At 39.4% G+C, this 19,346-nt stretch overlaps 1 protein-coding gene across 1 annotated transcript in view; it reads left to right on the top strand.

The window, feature by feature from the left end:
* The window catches only part of LOC129765467 (neurocalcin homolog), a 433,786-nt gene that overhangs the window by 376,376 nt on the left and 38,064 nt on the right, over positions 1-19,346 (top strand). Inside the window, exon 2 of the mRNA XM_055765827.1 lies at positions 9,929-10,378. Within this exon, the coding sequence (XP_055621802.1) occupies positions 10,309-10,378 (70 nt within the window). The 5' untranslated portion in view covers positions 9,929-10,308. The remainder of the gene's footprint in view (positions 1-9,928; positions 10,379-19,346) is intronic.

Here is a 19,346-nt window from a genome sequence, read left to right as displayed (position 1 = left end):
CGATTAAAATTCGGCTTTGTTACAGCTAAAATGCTAATGAGCCTTAAATAAATAAATGGGATACAAAAAAAAATACTTTCGGAATTTAAAGTTGGAAAACCCTGTATATAAAAATGTTCTGTTCGTTTGTGTACGCGTCAAAAACTTGAAAAGTGCAGAACCGATTGAGCTCAAAGTTGGACACAATATACAATGCACTTCAAGGAATGTTGTTACGGCATAAAAAAAAATGGAAAATTGGATGAAAAATGATTTTATATATGACCAGAGTACGTTTCTGAAATTGAGCTTCTAATGAAAATCGACTATTCAGTAATGAATATGTGTTCTATGTGAAGGAAACATCTTTTTTCCACGTGTTTGGCAAAATCATGAACTGAAATTGTGTTTCGAAGTGATTTAAAATTTATCGATTCCCCTCATCTATCTCTATATATATAAAAGTTTTCTGTTCGTTTGTGTGCGCTTTAAAAACTCGAAAAGTACGGAACCGACTGAACTCAAACTATGATACAATATACAAAACAACCAAACACATCTAGGATTGTTGTTACAACATAAAAAAATGAAAAATTCAACTCAACCATGCAACCACAATGTGCCACAGCAAAGCGTGGCAGGGTACAGATAGATATTCATGTTTAATTGCGAATTTTATTAAACATTTCCACGAGAACGTTGTTTGATGTTTTTGGAAGCAGACACGGTTTAATGACGAGCAATGACAATGTGTCTTTCTCAAGGGAGGTAAAGAAGGAGTTTGGATTGAATTTGTCGACAAGGGCCCTTCTTAGGATTAGGACTGCGGAAGTTTAAAGTCTCTATAATTCAACACAATCAATCAACATTTTTACGGCTGATGTGTAAAAGATAGTTTAACATTTATTTCTTCTCATCATATATCGACGCATTATACTTAAACTTAACGGTTACAGACATGTGCACTAAACCACTTTCCTCGATGTTCAGTAAATTTTGTTGAGTCGTAGTTTGTCGAAATATATCTTTCTTGTTTGATCGTTACTAGTTTAGTCGCATTTTATGTTCACTCCCTTCCAAGTGGTTATGGGCCCAGAACTAGGTGCCTAGCAACGATAATCAACATCCGTGAATTTTTTTTCCTGAAGCGAAGCCGAAATGGAGAAGATCCAGTTTCCGAAGCTAAATGGAGAAAATTACAGCAGCTGGAAGTTCAGCACCGAGCTGCTGCTGATCCGGGAGAATTTGTGGAAGTTCGTCACCCAAGCGAGACCAGCCGATCAAGCTGCGACGACGGCGGATCCGGGAAACGCTGCTGAGTTGGAAGATTGGGACTACGGGGACCAGCGAGCACGAGCGACGATCGGGCTCTTGATGGAGAGCAACCAGCATGGCCTCATCAAGCAGACGATGACCGCTCGTGAAGCCTGGAAAAAGCTTGGGGACCATTTTGAGAAGCCAACTCTGACTTCCAAAGTGTCCTTATTGCGAAACCTGATTACGAAACGGTACAGTGAGGGCGAGGACATGGAGAAGCACGTCGTCGGAATGGAAGAAATCTTCGAGCGTCTCTCCTTGGCGGACCTGAAACTGGACGAAAAGCTGCAGGTGGCGATTGTGTTGAGTAGCCTCCCGAAATCTTTCAACACGCTGACGACGGCCCTTGAGAGCAGGGCGGACGACGAGCTCACTTTGGAGTTGGTGAAAAGGAAGCTCATCGACGAGGTAATGAAAATCGGTAGTTATGGCAACGAGACCGGTTTGCGGGCAGGTTCTGGTAAAAAGCCACTTACTTGCCATTACTGCCAAAAACCGGGGCACAAACAGCGAGAGTGTCGGAAGTTGGCCAGTGACCGAGAAGAGGAGAACCGGAACGACCAGAAGAACCGGAAAACCCGCAAAACTTCGTCCAGGGCAAAGGCGGTTCGTGAAGATAGGAGCGAAGCCACCTTCATGGCCAGAGGAGCAGTTGAAGCAGCACCTGGGTCGTCGATTCCGGGGCGACATCGCACATGTGCGCCGAGAGGGATTTTTTCGTGAACCTGGATGAAAAAGTGACCGAACACGTGGTGCTCGCAGACGGCAAGACGACGGTTGCGAGGGGCAAAGGAACGTGTCGCATCGGTTGCTGCGATCTTGAAGGTAAAAATCTGACAGTTAATCTCACAGATACGTTGTACGTACCGAATCTCGAGTCGAATTTGATTGCGGTGCGGAAGTTGGTCGAGAAGAAAGGAACCGTCATCTTCGATGCCAAGGGCTGCACCATTCTGAAGGATGAAAGGGTTGCAGCAAACGCGGTCGTTTCTGGTGGGTTGTACGTCTTGAAGAACGCCCACAGAGCGACGAAGGTGGAAGAAAAACGCCACACCGCCAACTGTCAGCACACGTGGCACAGAAGGATGGGTCATCGTGACAACGACGCCTTGCAGGATTTGAATGGGGAAGAGCCTAGCGACAGGACTGCAAATCGAGGACTGTGGGCTGCGGATTCAGTGCGAGTGCTGTCTGGAGGGGAAATTTGCACGACTCCCGTTTCCCAAAGAAGCCAAGAAGAAATCGAAGCGGCCGTTGGATTTGGTCCATGTCGACGTGTGTGGGCCGATGAAAAATGTCACACAAGGTGGATGTCGCTACTATCTCAACGTGATTGACGACTATTCTCGCTACACGACGGTATATTTCCTACGTGAAAAATCCGATGCAGAGGACAAGCTGAAGGACTTCGTGATGGAGATGAAGACCACCTTTGGCAGGCCGCCGAAGATCATCCGATCGGACAACGGCGGTGAATTCAAGAATCGAGCAATGGAAGACTTCTGCAGACGGGAAGGCATCCGGCAACAGTTTACCACACCGTACACCCCGCAGCAAAATGGTGTTGCGGAACGGAAAAATCGTTCTTTGAATGAGATGGCGAAGTGCATGCTGTTGGACGCGGACCTCCCGTTGCGATACTGGGTCGAAGCCGTGAATACTGCAAACTACCTCCAGAATCGGCTTCCTACCACGGCACTCCAGGTAACACCGTACGAGGCATGGTGGGACGAGAAACTGGATGTGAGCCATTTGCAGATTTTTGGCACCAAGGCATTTGTGTGGGTTCCCAAACAGAACAGATCGAAGTTTGATTCGAAGGCGGTGAAGATGACGTTCGTGGGCTATTCATCGCAACAGAAGGCGTACCGATTCCTGGACCTGATGACTGGCAACATTGTGAACAGCAGAGATGCACGATTTCTGACGATGGGCAACACCGGTCAGGATGAAGCGTCAGAAAATGGAAGTATGCTCGATCGGTGAACATGCTTTCCCGAAGACTAATAATTTTTCTATCGTTGCAGGGGACGTTCATGGTGAGCAACCGGAGATTGAGGAGGAGTCTGATTCCGACGAAGAGGATGATCAAAACGAGACGATCGATCCATACGTCGATTGCGATGCCACGCTCACCGATGGCAACGACGAGAATGAACGTCCCCCCAACGCACCAATTGAACCTGTAGCTCCAAGAACGTCCAGCCGGACGACGAAGGGAGTGCCACCTCAAAGATATGGCGAAACAGGCCAGATTGCCATTCAGCAAGCCGCTGAGCCACGGACCGTCGCAGAAGCTTTGGGTGGTCCAGAGCGAGAGCAGTGGAAGAAAGCAATGGACGAGAAGTTTGCTTCTCTGCAGGAGAACAAAACTTGAGAAATCGTCCAGTTGCCCTCCAACCGGAAACCAGTGGGCTGCCGCTGGATTTTCAAGAAAAAGCTGGATGAGCATGGCAACGTAGCAAGGTACAAGGCGCGTCTCGTGGCGAAAGGCTTCAGTCAGAAGTTTGGAACTGACTACGATGAAGTCTACGCGCCCGTAGCCAAACACACGACATTTCGGGCACTTCTGGCGGTAGCTGCCCGGAGGATGATGGATTTGAAGCACATCGACATCAAAACGGCGTACCTGTATGGAGAAATCAGCGAAGAAATCTTCATGCAGCAACCCCCCGGATACGAAACCGGAAATCGAAGCGAAGTTTGCAGCTTAAGGAGGAGTTTGTATGGACTCAAGCAAGCCGGACGGGTTTGGAACAGAACCATCACCGAAGTCCTGATGCAGCTGGGATACAAGCCAACGGAAGCTGACAACTGTCTTGTCGTGAGGAACGTTGACGGAGAGCTTTCGTTTATTTTGCTCTACCTCGACGATATGCTAATCGTATCATTTGGAGATGACGAATACAGGCGAGTTTGCTCATTCCTGGGGAAAAAATTCAAGATTTCCTGCCTTGGCAATGTGAAAAACTACCTTGGGATCCAGGTGGAACGGAACGTGAACGGAGATTTTCTGCTGTCGCAAGAAGGCTACATCAATCGGATCGTGGCTCGATTTAGTATGAAACAAGCGAAACCTTCACCGATACCGATGGATCCTGGTTACCCCAACATCACGCAAAAGGAGGAGAAAATGCCGAACAGTGAGAAGTACCAAAGCCTTGTCGGTGCTTTGCTCTATGTTGCTGTTTGTACCAGACCAGACTTGGCGATCACCGCGTCCATTCTCGGGCGCAGAGTAAGCAAGCCGACGGAAACCGACTGGTCGGAAGCAAAGCGAGCCCTACGGTACTTGAAGGGTACTGCCAACTTGCGGTTGAAGCTAGGAGGAGAGGGAAACCTTGAAGGCTATGCTGACGCGAATTGGGCAGGAGATCGCTCGGACCGGAAATCGAATTCCGGATTTTTGTTCAAACTTGGAGGTGGACCGATCGCTTGGACATCCCGGAAGCAGTCATGCGTTACGTTGTCATCGACCGAGGCAGAGTATGTAGCTCTGGCAGAAGCAACCAAGGAACTGCTGTGGCTCATCAAACTCATGCGAGGCCTCGGTGAAGAAGTCCACTACCCTGTTCTCATCCACGAGGACAACCAGAGTTGCATCAGCATGCTGCAGAACGAAGGTGATACCCGGCGTACCAAACACATCGACACCAGGTTCAACCTCGTCCGTGATCTGAAGAAATCTGGAGTCCTGTGCGTTCGGTATTGTCCAACCGAATCCATGGAAGCAGACGCCCTGACAAAGCCGCTACCAAGGGTGAAGCTGGAGAGACTACGATCATCAATTGGCCTGCAACAGATCGTGATTGAGGAGGAGGGTTGAGATTGCCAACGAAGCAACACGATTACAAGAAGCATGCCATGATAATTTAATGCTCTGTAGTTTGTCGAAATATATCTTTCTTGTTTGATCGTTCACTAGTTTAGTCGCATTTTATTTTCACTCCCTTCCAAGTAATTTTTGGGATACATTTTCTTAATTGCGGGAATGCCATTTCACCACCACGGGTAGTTGTGGCTAGAACTTTACCCCAAAACATGACTATATTGCATTACATTAGCCTTAAATTCGTTGAGCCAACCAACAGATATTTTTTCCATTATTTACGTACTCCCTAATGAGTAGTTCAGCCGTTGTCCCAACCTACTCATTTCCAAAGCTCTCGTAATTTTGTTGATCAAACGCAAGTTTATTCAGATCTCTTAGCGTTTGCATGAACTCATTTGTGAAAAAAATATACCGTGCTGAAAAGTCGTGAAATGCTCGAATAAAGAATCGGTAAAACTCTCACTTTGAAATAGCTTGTTCATGTTGCTATTTACTATGAGTATGCATGACAAAAACGTCAAATAAATATGGGTCTACCACTTTGGCGTTCTCAATATGATTAATATGTTTCACAAATCCAAAGTAGATTTGGAGTGGTTCATATCTGTCAAACACTCTTTGCACTACTGTTCCAGTGAAAGCCATCTAACTGCGCATGGATGCAGCAATTTTAAGAGCTTTAATTCAAGAATTTTTTGAATCTCATCACACTTACTAGCCCGCAAGGGACTGCAGCTCTTGGTTTGCTCAATTTCATCTGGAATATGCTTACACGCATAGGAAAGGCATAAGGTAGAACTATAGCAAATACACTTCATAATGAAAAGCGATGGACAATCTCTTTTAAGCAAAGCGCCAAATGAGTTGCCTGGTGAAGTCATGGTCCTTGTTCCATCAGCTTCATAGCCAATCAAATAAATTTGGTATGCAATTTTCGGTACATGGTTAAGTAGTCTTAAATATTTTAGTCGACTTAGTCGGACAATCCAAATGAACGGATTGCTTCGCAAATGATTAATGGGCTTCTCGTGGTGACAAAGGACGGTCTGGGTATCTGGAAGCTTCACCAAAGTTTGGTAGATTCCAGATAAATCTGGAAGTCTAGCAACCGTTGGTTAAGCGGGTAAACTTGACATCATTTTCTCATCAAAATTCGACAAAATAAATAGATGTAAAATTATATAAATATAAATTTAATTGTAAATATGTTAACCTTTAACGAACGAGTGTATTTTTCTAGAACGATGACCAGTTGGTCAACGAATTTTTAAGAAATTAAGTGTTTTATTTCTAGAGCAAGAAAACGTGCATAATTAATATCGCTCTATTGGATTTTATGGAAACTTTCAGTAATAATAGGTAGTACATGAACAGGTATGTCCATACAAGCCTCGTTATTAAGCCTTGTTATTAAAATTTGATTGAATTTTATTTAACACGTTAAGCCCCGATTTTTTTCCTTGCTGCACTTTCCATTCAGCCCGCATCAAGAGCGTTTGCACAATATCAGTGTCGGTCCCAGTTCCCAAAGATACTTATTGTGTAAATAAAAAATGGGCTGGGCTCAACGTGTTAATTAAATTAATTAAGGAGCTTTTTAAGAATCATATTTTCGCAAAATTTGAAGTGCTGCTTGACGAGTGGGTGGAAGAACCGCATGCGGTAGTTGTTCCCAACTGAGTAGCTCAACCGTTTCTCTGGTTTCCGATCTTGCTCGGTGTGACGCGACATTGTCATCAAGAGAAATCACTTTGTGTTATCTTCTCTGATATTCCGGTCGTTTTTGGGACAGAGAACGGTTCAATTTGATCAATTGGTCTAGATATTGTTCACTATTAGCTATTTCACCGGTTTCCAAAAAGTCGTACTAAATTACACCTCATTAATGTCTGAAAACGGGGATATTCGTACTCTTCACATTGGTTGCGCTTTCGCTTACTAAGCGATCGATCGTGAGGGCCTTCAGGGCCTTCAATTGACCCGTCTTTGTGTTGTTACAGAATAACTACGTCCACGCAACAATCATAAGCGATGGGATCGATTCATAGTTGGAGTTTAGGCTTCTCTCTGCTCTCCGGTCTAACTGAACAATGGAGCCGAAGGAATACTACGCCTAAATGGCTAAATGTAACATGTACACTAGGGTGCCAATGAAAATGGTCATCTCCAGTTTCAAAAAGTTACCCCATAAAAATGACTTCATTTACTGGTGTCACTGGACTGGACTTCATTTACTGGTGTCACAAACCTTGAAATTTGAGTTTTTAGAAAATCGAAAAATCAGCGAAAATCGGGGTTTTAAAAAAAATGTTGGTGCCAAAAGTCTTAAAATTGCATGCCACTTTGAGATTTACAGTTATCTAAAAAAATTTTTTTTTTCAAAAATCAATTTTCGAGATAACTGTAAATCTCGACGAGTAATGCAATTTTAAGACATTTGGCAGTCCCAGAGTGTCGATTTTTGACAAAAAAAAATTTTTCGAGATGACACTAGATCTCGACGTTTCATGCAATTTTAAAACATTTGGCATCAAAAAAGATTTTTCGAAAACCCTGATTTCCTTTACTTCCCCCTTGGGTGATTTTTCGCTTTTCAAAAAACTCAAACTTTAACCGCTTTGCGCCACTCTCCCTTAAGTCCGATTGAGCTGAAATTTGGCATAGGGTGTTTTTTCGAGGTGGTGAACATTTTGTGTATGGTAACTTTTTAAAATTTTAGGGTCGATTTTTTTCCCATACATTCATTGGCACCCTAATGTACACGATAAAATTCAAAAATTCGCAAAAAATCGCAAATGATTTACCGGATTTCTGATTGTCTGCTGGTAAAACCATGTGGAACCCATCTTCTAACTTATACTATTGAAGTAATAATGAAACACTTATTTGACGGACAATCGATGGAACTGAACCCTATGGATAAATGGCATTTTAAAAAGAGGTGTTCTCGGCGTTTGGTGCTCTATATGCTTGGTGATCAAAGTTTGTTTCGCACCCTAACACTTTTGAGAGTAAGTCAGGAGCAGTGTTATCACTGGTACAGATTTATCTGGAAAGGTACGGATTTTTTCGTTTTTCTTAGTACAGATTCTGTACGGTACAGGTTACGGATTTTCGTCATTAAGTACATAAACTTCAGATTTATTAGCTTCAGGTGGGTTCCGATGTTTTTTTTTTGAGTGTGAAATGTTTAACATTGCCATTATTTGAAATCACTAGAGGAGTTCTCTTTGACTTTAGATGTAAATGTAAAGAGTAAAATTCCTTGCAAAGATCGAGTGATAGGATTAGCGTCAGACATTTGGATATAACTGCGACAAAAATCACAACGCTTGCTAAATACTGACATTTCTGAAAGATTCAATTAATCAACTTCTGATATGTTTTTTTCTAGTATATTTTCCCCATATCATGATTCGTTCGATCCATACTGAAATGCAAAAATAAACAAAGCTACATGAGAAGCTGTTTTCTAAAGCTTTTCACAAACTTCAGAGTGGAATTTAACTTAGCATCGATGTCCAATGCAAATATTGCTTAGTTTGGAAATCATTTGAAAAACGGCAAGGATGCTTCTGTTGGGATAGCAGCAAATGAAAAGATTAAAATAATGGAAAGCGAAAGGCAGATCATTTTCAGAGATACCTGTATCAGTTCTTCGTGGACGACAACAAAAAGATCCGATTTGAGTAATTCGACCCTCAAAGCTGTCACAGAATTTTTTCTAATCTAACAAGCATCAATACATTGGAAGCCTGGTTTTATGATGGGGATGCACAAGAGCTAGAGAACGAAATCCATACTCTAAAAGTGAAACCGCTCCGGATGGAGAAAGGTGTTTTCTGACTTTAAGGGGATGAATCAAAAATCAAATTCCTCTTTTATTTCCAAAAAACGAAAAATACATGCAAAAAAAACAAATTAAGAAAAAAAATTGTTTTGACACGGTTTTCCGGAGTGAAATAAAAATCAATACTTCGGATAATCGAGTCCGACCTGTATTGAAATCAGTTTTTGAATAAAATTTCTAACAGCGTATTTAATATATTATTTTCCCTTTTCCATTGTTTTGTTGCACTTTTTTAAAATCATATACTTTTTGGTTTCGGGTCTTCGATTAGTGAGAGTCAAAAATCTCATATCAATTTATCGGTTTCTCTTAAATGATATATTTAAAAATCACAGAAGCTGTCAAGCGTCGTAATTTTTGACAGAATCTTGATTGAACGAAATAAATTAATCCAAACTGACAAGCTAATTTGCGAAAATCGACTGATGCAGCAACTGTTTTGATGGGAAATACTGGACGACGTATTATGCATACTTTATTTGCCGAAAGAAGACTTTTGTTTTACTTAATTTATTTAGCTCTCCACCAGTTTTAAGTCTATCGCTTCACCTTGTCCTCATCCGAAAGACTGTTGCGAAGCTAATACGAATCCAATCAAGCTCAACGACACCTAAATTGGAACAATTTGGCTCGCCTGCCTCAAGGATAATGATTATCTGGCTCTCTCTCGCTCTGTGTCTGTGTCTCTCCCGCTGCCCGAAAATCGGCTGCCAGATTCATTCGCTTCTGTCGCCGTGCAAAACAATGCCTATCTTGAATCCAGACTGCCACAGGAAGAGGAATTGCGTAGAGAAACATACGCGCGTGTAAAACAAAGATTTGCTCCGATGCGAGTTTCCCCCCGTAGAGAGAAAGCAGCTGTGGGCGGAAATTTGATTAAATCGGTGCATAAAAAATATGATGAAGACAATTAGAAGTAAATGTTTTCTTTCCTTCTTATTTTTCCACAGCGGTGCTGGCATCGTGGGCGTGAGTGAACTGTCTGTTGAGCTGTACCATCTTTCCCCCCGGGAAAGGACCTTCTTTTCTTCATCCTTGGTGTGGAAAAACCTTGAAACTAACAGCGGGAAACTGGCAGTGGCAGGAGATAACGGGCGGCCAAATCTCCGTTTTTAATTAAGCTATACCAAAGGCAGAAGACGTTTCTCCGGGTTGCAGTACAACGCAAGACGTTCGCGACGAGGCGACTGGTTACACTTCTTATCCCGACACTGCTCGTAGGAACCCAGCCCACACATCTTTCATACTAAGTTAGTGAAGTCCCTAGGATAGTCGAGGCTACGCGGCACACTCACACATACACATACTATTTGACATCGATAACGTCACAATGGGGAAGCAGAACAGCAAACTGAAGCCGGAGGTGCTGGAGGACTTGAAGCAGAACACAGAATTTTCAGGTGAGTGTCATACAGTGGAATCGTCATGTCCAATATCATTAGCAGTTGGCAGTATCTCGAGTTGATAAATGTCGAGTAATTATCATCTTCTACGACATTGAAAATTTCATTCCACTCCTAATCTTCACATGCAGTTCGGAACGAAACCGGTTCAACTCGTTGCATTGTGTGCACACAAAGGACCCTCTCTCTTCCCCTCCCGGAAAAGCCCCGTTCCTGTTCCGTTCGCGTGTATTATTCTCTAGAATGCTGTTGACATTCTAGAGGCGTTACTCTGTATGATTTTAATTCACTTCAGGCGTCAGTGAAAGCAAAATGCGAGGGAATCGCTTTCCGGCTCCGAAAACGCGAGGGAAAACTAGTTTTTCATTCAATCGGTTACCAGCGCTCAGTGGAACAAGACCGGAAAACGGCTCTGCCCCCCACCTCACCCCAACAGTAAAACTCACCTAACCTAGAGGTAGATGACGGTGGGTTCCCCACTTGTCACTAACCATGGCCCACATTTATCCGTTCAAAATGCAATGAAAGAAGGAGCTTTCGGCGGGAACAAAGCTACGTAACACATATACCTACATTCCACGCGAGAAAAAAAATCAGATTATCCTTTGCACACGTTGATTGTTTTCGAGCTTCGTGGAGGGAACACCGGTATAATAAGAAAAAAACAACTTGAAGGATTACGGGAGGAATAGCCACGATCAAGGTTCGTTCGCGTTGGAATGGAAGATTTCCGCTTTCATTACGAGGACCGAGGACGAAAAGTCTGTAGGGTGTCAACTGTGCTCGGTTTAGTTTCGAATGTTCCGTGCCTTTTATCGCCACCTTCTATTGGCTACTTCAAATGATGATAGTGCACTTTTAACTACTCGTGTAGAAGTTCTCTGGGGAACCCTCCAAAAAATGTATTATGGTATGATTTTGGTTTTTATATTCATCAACCAATCATGATGATCAAGAACGAAATTGGGAATGAGTTGAGTGAATTGAACTTTGTTATCTAATTGTTTGATTTTTCGCAACACCTTCAGAATGTGATGATTAAATTTACATTGTTTTTGAGTAGTGCCTCATGCCTTCAATTTTACAACTAATTCTTGAAACGAAAAGTCACTGTCATCGTCAGTCACTGAGTCAAATAATGTATGCCTCTCGTCTGATGCCTTTTTCCTTAGTTTATTTTTTAAAGGCTTCAAACTAAATAGTTCGCAAACGTTACATATGCGGATTCGACTCCATATAAGCTGAACCAAGCAAAAAACAAATACTGTTCAGAAAAAGAACATAACAGTTCGGCTGAAAAGTTCATAAGGTTGACGTCCAGATGGCGCCTCTTGCAAAAATCTACTTGACTATCACAAAGCACCATCTTTCAATGGACGAAATTTGACAGCAATCGGTCAATTGGTTCGTGAGTTACAGCACTGAGAGTGAAGCAACTTTTGTTATTGGAAAAATCCGAATTTCGAGTGTTGATGGCAAAATTGCATGAATTGGGCTTCGAATTGCTTCCGCATCTACCGTAATCTCCAGATCTGGCACCCAGCGACTATTTTCTGTTCGCAGATCTGAAGAGAATACTCGCTGGCAAGAAATTTAAGACCGAAGATGAAGTGATTACCGAAACTGAGGCCTATTTTGGGAAAACCGAAAGAGTACTATAAAAATGGTATCGAAAGGTTGCAAAATCGCTATAATTGCTGTATCGCCTGTATCACGAAGAGAATTATGTTAAATAATAAAATTGAATTTAGCACAAAAAAAAAAGAAGTTTTACTGTGTTTCCTTATAAACTTTTCAGCCGAACTGTTATGTTATTGGGCTCCTGGTTATTCCTGAATTCAAACATCAGGACCGCCAATGCTGGGATATAGCCTGGAGAATCAACATTTTTCTTAACAAAACTCAGAATATCACACTTTCTTTGTTCAACCGAAACGGCAGTCGACAAAGATTGGTTCTCATCGTCTCTGGCTTGGTCACATTTTCGTTACCGTTTTGTCACATATTCCGAACACTTAAGCTTTGTTGGCCATTCAACAGTGTCTTATTACTCAAAATGGTACTCTTTCGAGAAATTTATTTGATTTTTGGATACAATAGAGCCTTCTTTTTCATTTGACTACCATAAAGTTGATTTATAAATACATATTCATGGTGAAAAACTAAAAATATGCTTATTCACTTTTGTCTCAAATTCGGAACAGCAAAAATGCATTTTTTTTCAAAAATCATAACTTTTAAACTACTGGACCGATTCATATAATCGATATATCAAATTAGCTAGTTTGGAAAAATGTTATGCTTGCAAAAAATTGGATTTTGCTTTTGTAATTATTGATAGTATTTGATTCTTATAGTTTACATGGTTTCGGGACCAAGGGCGCTCTATCGGTATCGATACCTGTAAATGATGTCTATAGCCCAAAGAATGTCAGAGTTTAGAATATTAAATTATTTATAACATTAAAGTTCAGTAAATTTACATTTAAAAATAAAATGTTCGCAATTTGAATAATGCGTAGAAACTTGATTCATATTCCGAACACTATTTCATTAATTTTAATGAAGATTTCTGTATAAATTATCTTTTTTTTCGCCCATTTATTGTAGGTTCATACATTCTCTTAACCACTTAACGCACTTAACCTGAAAACAACGAACAAAATAGTTGAAACAACTACAAAAACTGAAAAATTAACGATCCTTGTTTTTTCCGAAATTTTCTAAAGCAAACATTTTATCGTTAATTTTGATTGTCACTTTTTGGCAAATGATTGATATTATAAATTATAGACTGTATTGATACCTGTAACTGATGTTAAAATGAAGCCTATAACCCAAAGAATGTTAAGACTTTCATTATTCAATCATTTATAACATTAAAGTTCAGTAAATTTACATTTAAAATTAAGTGTTCTGAATTTTAATCATGTGTCGAAACTTGATTAAAATTCTGAACACTGCATCCATACTAGTTTTGATGAGTATTTCTGCATATAATATAGTTTTTTTTATCCATTTATTGTAGATTTATGCCTTTCCTAGCACTTAACATGAAAAAAGACTAACAAAATAGTTGAAACAAGTACAAAAACGGAAAAAAAATGAACGGTGCTTGTTTTTTACGGAATTTGCTAACGCAAACATTTTATCACTGACTGTCACTTTTTTGCAAATGTCTAATATTATAAATTATAGACGGTATCGATACCTGTAAATGATGTCAAAATGAAGCCTATGCCTCGTTTTGTATCTGTATTTGCATTACTTTATTATTTGTAACATAAAAGTTTAGTAAAGGGCCTGGCCGGGTAAGGGAGTAAAAAGTGCCCCCAAACCAAATCACTAGCTGTATGGCAAATATAGTAAAGGATATTAAATAAGAAATTTTGGTGGTTTATTTGAACCCCTATGTGGTTTGACGTAGGATCTATAGTGAAAAACGTACTTTTCGTTAATTTCACGCCATCCTCAAAAGATCCGAGATAAAAATTTGAAAAAAATACTGAATGTGCATCTTACTACGATGTATCAAAAAAAATTATCAAAAAAAAATTTCATCAAAAATTTTAGTACTAAAAAAAATAATGAAATCTTGAAAATTTTTTTTTTGGGATTTAGAGATTCAGTACTACTCTAATTCATATTTTAATGTGTTTCTACGGCTTTTCTAGATATGTGTGATTTTTTTCAGATTTTTTTCAGTGTTGCGCGGTATCAAAAAATTTTTTTTTTATGTTTCCAAAGAGTGGTTAGGTAAGGGAGTAAAAAGTGCCCCCAAACCAAATCACTAGCTGTATGGCAAATATTGTAAAGGATATTAAATAAGAAATTTTGGCGGTTTATTTGAACCCCTATGTGGTTTGACGTAGGATCTATAGTGACAAACGTACTTTTTCGTGCATTTCACGCCATCCTCAATAGATCCGAGATAAAAATTTGAAAAAAATACTGAATGTGCATCTTACCACGGTGTATCAAGAAAAATTATCAAAAAAATAATTCATCAAAAATTTTAGTATTAAAAAAAAATTATGAAAATTTGAAAATTTTTTTTTGGGATTTAGAGATTCAATACTACTCTAATTCATATTTAAATGTGCTCTTACGGCTTTTCTAGATTGATAAATATCGTCAAGCTGTTTTTTTTTAAATATCTAATAATAAAAATAAAATAATAAAAAAGAAAAATACACAGTACAAAAAAATGTTATAGATTTTCTGGCATTTCGAAATTTTGAAAAAAAATATAACTTTGAGACCACAAATTCGATTTGTTTTTTTATTTTAATCTTTCAATTGAAAACCACGAATACAATAAAATAATCGATTTCAAAAAAATAAAAATAATAATGCAGACGATGAAGAAAATTATTTTGTGTCACACAATGCTCTTAAAAATTCAGGAAAAATTACGCCACATGTAGAAAAAAGACACATACGAACGCATTTAAATAAAAATTTGAGCAGGAGTGGGTCTCAAAGTTATATTTTTTTTTTCAAAATTTCGAAATGCCAGAAAATCTATAACATTTTTTTGTACTGTGTATTTTTTTTCATTTTATTTTTAGTATTAGATATTTGAAAAAAAAAACAGTTTGAAGATATTTATAAATCTAGAAAAGCCGTAAGAGTACATTTGAATATGAATTAGAGTAGTACTGAATCTCTAAATCCAAAAAAAAAATTTTCAAAATTTTAATATTTTTTTAGTACAAAAATTTTTGATGAAATTTTTTTTGATAATTTTTCTTGATACACCATGGTAGGATGTACATTCAGTATTTTTTTCAAATTTTTATCTCAGATCTATTGAGGATGGCGTGAAATAAACGAAAAAGTACGTTTTTCACTATAGATCCTACGTCAAACCACATAGGGGTTCAAATAAACCACCAAAATTTCTTATTTAACATCCTTTACAATATTTGCCATACAGCTAGTGATTTGGTTTGGGGGCACTTTTTACTCCCTTACCTAACCACTCTTTGGAAACATAAAAAAAAAATTTTTTGATACCGCGCAACACTGAAAAAAATCTGAAAAAAATCACACATATCTAGAAAAGCCGTAGAAACACATTAAAATATGAATTAGAGTAGTACTGAATCTCTAAATCCCAAAAAAAAAATTTTCAAGATTTCATTATTTTTTTTAGTACTAAAATTTTTGATGAAATTTTTTTTTGATAATTTTTTTTGATACATCGTAGTAAGATGCACATTCAGTATTTTTTTCAAATTTTTATCTCGGATCTTTTGAGGATGGCGTGAAATTAACGAAAAGTACGTTTTTCACTATAGATCCTACGTCAAACCAGATAGGGGTTCAAATAAACCGCCAAAATTTCTTATTTAATATCCTTTACAATATTTGCCATACGGCTAGTGATTTGGTTTGGGGGCACTTTTTACTTCCTTACCCGGCCAGGCCCTTTACATATAAAACTGAAGTGTTCGGAATATGAGACAAAACGGTACTCAGTCCTACCTAATTGACAAAACATAATAACTGTTATGTTTTTGTAATTAGCACCCCCCCATATCCGTTACCCATTTTTGCTGGATGGTGGTCAGCATACCAAAAAATATTGGACCCTTTTTTTTTAATTTTTTTCATTAGGGTGCCTATTTCTATTGTTGGGTGGTCCGAAAAAACTACTTTTTCCCATTTTTCCTAAAATGACTTTTTTCAAAAATTCATAACTTTTGAACCACCGATCCAGATGAACGACATATCAAATTGAAGTTACATATATGTTACATTTGTGTAAAATTGGATTCGCAAAGGATCGGATTCGCCAATCGCAAAGGAATATTGAACGAAGACTGAAAGCATGAACCTTGAAAAATCATAAATCAAAAAAGAAACAAATTTTTGTTTCTCCCTTGTTTTTGAATATGAAGACAAGCTAATTGGCTCCAATTCAATATGTTGATCATCTGAATTGGTCCTGTAGTTCAAAAGTTATGAATTTTTGAAAAGAATCATTTTTGGAACAAAGGGGGAAAACTGATTTTTCGAACCACCTAACAATGGAAATTCGAACTCTAATGTACATACACATAAAATACAAGTAAAATAAGTAAATGTAAATTTACTGGTTTTGAAGAATCATTGAACTTTCCAGACAATACTCTCCATGAAGTTTTGTACAATTTTCACTGAAACTTTTCGCAGACCGCTTGAATTTTCTTGAATCTCTCAACGGATTTTCTTCTATCACCTCTACCATCCCTCTTGAAAAGGTGTTATGCGGAGAGCGGGCTTCAACATGCGGGGCACGATTTTCAACAAGTCTAGTCAGTTTATCTGCTTCGTCGACGACGTGGACATAATCGGAAGAACACATGCGACGGTAGCCGACTTGTATACCCGACTGAAACACGAAGTAGGGCTGATTGGGCTTGGTATCAATGCGTCTAAGACTAAATACATGCTAGCTGGAGGGACTGATCGCAACAGAGTTCTTCTTGATAGTAGTGTTGTGATCGAAGGCGACGAGCTCGAGGTGGTGGAGCAACTTGTCTACCTTGGCTCGTTGATAACAACTGACAACAACAACAGCTGTGAAATTCGAAGACGCATTGTCAATGGGAGTCGTGCCTACTATGGGCTCCGCATATCCTTGAGGTCCAACAAGCTCCGACCCCGTTCGAAGTGTACCATGTACAAATCCCTAATTCGACCGGTTGTTCTCTATGGGCATGAAGCATGGACGATGGACTCACAAGCGCTCGGAGTTTTCGAACGCCGAGTGCTCAGAACAATATACGGTGATGTACAGGAAAACGGAGTATGGAGAAGGAGAATGAACCACCAACTGGCGCAACTCTACGGCGAGCCCAGCACCTAGAAAGTCGCCAAGGCTGGACGAGTGCGATGGGCAGGGCATGTTGCAAGATTGCCGGACAGCAGCTCTGCAAAGTTGGTGTTCGCATCAAATCCGGTAGGAACAAGAAGGAGAGGAGCCCAGCGAGCGAGATGGTTGGATCAGGTGGAGCAGGACTTGGCAAGAATCGGTGCAGCCGGGAGTTGGAGAACTGCAGCTGCAGGTTTAATGGAGAATTGTAGTGAATCAGATCTAATCTCAATGGGACGAAGAGTCATCTATATAAATAAAAATGTAAGGCAAAATCTGTTGGTAATCGGAAAACCCGAAGAAGGGATGGTTCGCTTTTAACCTTCTTTATTTTGTTGTATTCGTCTCTTCCCGTAGATCAATATAGTGGAGAGCAAAATCGGAAAATTTTCGGAAAATCCTGAAGGAAGGCGGAAAATTCGGAAAATTGAATTCCCACATGTTCGAAAATTACATCATAATGAGCGTTGTTAGTCCATTCGATATTTGCGCTATCGAAATTGCTCTTTGTTTGTAAGTGGAAATGGATTTTCAGGCGAAATAACGCATTTCCATATCTTATATCTATAAATAAAAATGGAAGGCCAAATGTGTTAGTAAGCGCAAAACCCGAGGAAGAAATGGTTCAATTTGAGTCATCTATATTTCGTTGTATTCGTCTCTTCCCGTATAATAGCGGAGAGAAAAATCTGAAAATTGAATTCCCATATGTTCTACAATTAGCTAAGCGTTGTTAGTCCATTTGATGTTGGCGCTAATGAAATTAATTTTTGTTCGAAAGTGGAAGAGGATTTTCAGACGGAATAACGCATTCCTATATCTTCTATCTATATAAACAAAAATGTAAGGCCAAATGTGTTGGTGTGCCCTAAACCCGAGGAAGGAATGGTCCGATTTGAGCTGTCTTTATTTTGTAATATTCTCTGTATCGAACATGTATTCCATGCAACGGAGAAACATGTTATTTCTAAATGCTTGAAGAATCTTTCACGAGAATTGTGTCTGAAAATAATTTTATATTATAAGGACGAATTTTTGCAGAAGTACTAGACAATTTATAGTGAAAGGACATTGTAAAGGGTCAAAGGGTAATCAATCAATGAAGAGTTCAGTGATTGGACTCACTAACGTTCACTTAGTAAGAAAACGTGGATGATTGAAAGTATTGAAATCTAGTAGTAAATAAATGAATAAATCCCTCTTGAGATGCCTTTCGATTATAGCCCAGTATCTTTCAATGGGCCGCATTTCTGGGCAGTTTGGTGGGTTTTGTCATTTCGAAACAGAATCGACTTATTCACTTCTGAACAAAGTCTAGGCGGCAGAAGTATAGTGAGCAGACGCTAGATCCGACCAAAACAATGGAGGAGTTATGGGCTTTCGAAGAAGTTGTGTGAAGTCGTTTTTTAACCCTTTGCGGTCGTTTGTCTGCTCTCAGCAAGGAAGCATACTAAATACTTTATTCAACGATGTTGATAATTTACAATTTTTCAGACGAATTTCAAAGTCTAGTGAACTTTTACACGAATGTATACGAAGTTTATGTGAATAATAGGTAACGGTACTCGGTAAAAAACAAAATATTATTAGCGTGGAAAGAAAAGAGGATCTCCTTCAAGGGAAAATAATTCCGACCGCAAAGGGTTAATGTACTTCTTCCTGTAGTCCTTGCATTGATGGTCCTCGTTCTAAAATATCAATGGTTTTCCAACTGCAAGGGCATATAGTTTGTGCAAGTCGAAGGAAGTTTATCTGGCGAAAAATTCCCCTGACCAGAACGGGAATCGAACCCGAACCCCCGGCATGTTAGGTGTGACACTAACCACTCGGCCACGGCACGGCAAGTAATAGAGCATACTTATTTGAATGTATTTCTAAAACATGTCCTGGATAAGTTTGATGGTGATTAATGAAACAACAACTCTAGGGTAACAAAGTCAAACCGGACTTTATGACATTTTTATCATTTTTATGAAAAACGAACGCAAAGTTTAGTGCTGTGAAGGGGGTTTCGTTGACCTAATTAAAAACAATTTCGACCCGTCATTTCTGTTGTACGCTTGATTTTCCAAAATCTGATAAATGTGGTAAGTAGCTAATGAA

Source organism: Toxorhynchites rutilus, chromosome 2 (assembly GCF_029784135.1).
Source record: "Toxorhynchites rutilus septentrionalis strain SRP chromosome 2, ASM2978413v1, whole genome shotgun sequence".
NCBI lineage: Eukaryota > Metazoa > Arthropoda > Insecta > Diptera > Culicidae > Toxorhynchites > Toxorhynchites rutilus.
This window is presented reverse-complemented; position numbering and strand designations above follow the sequence as displayed.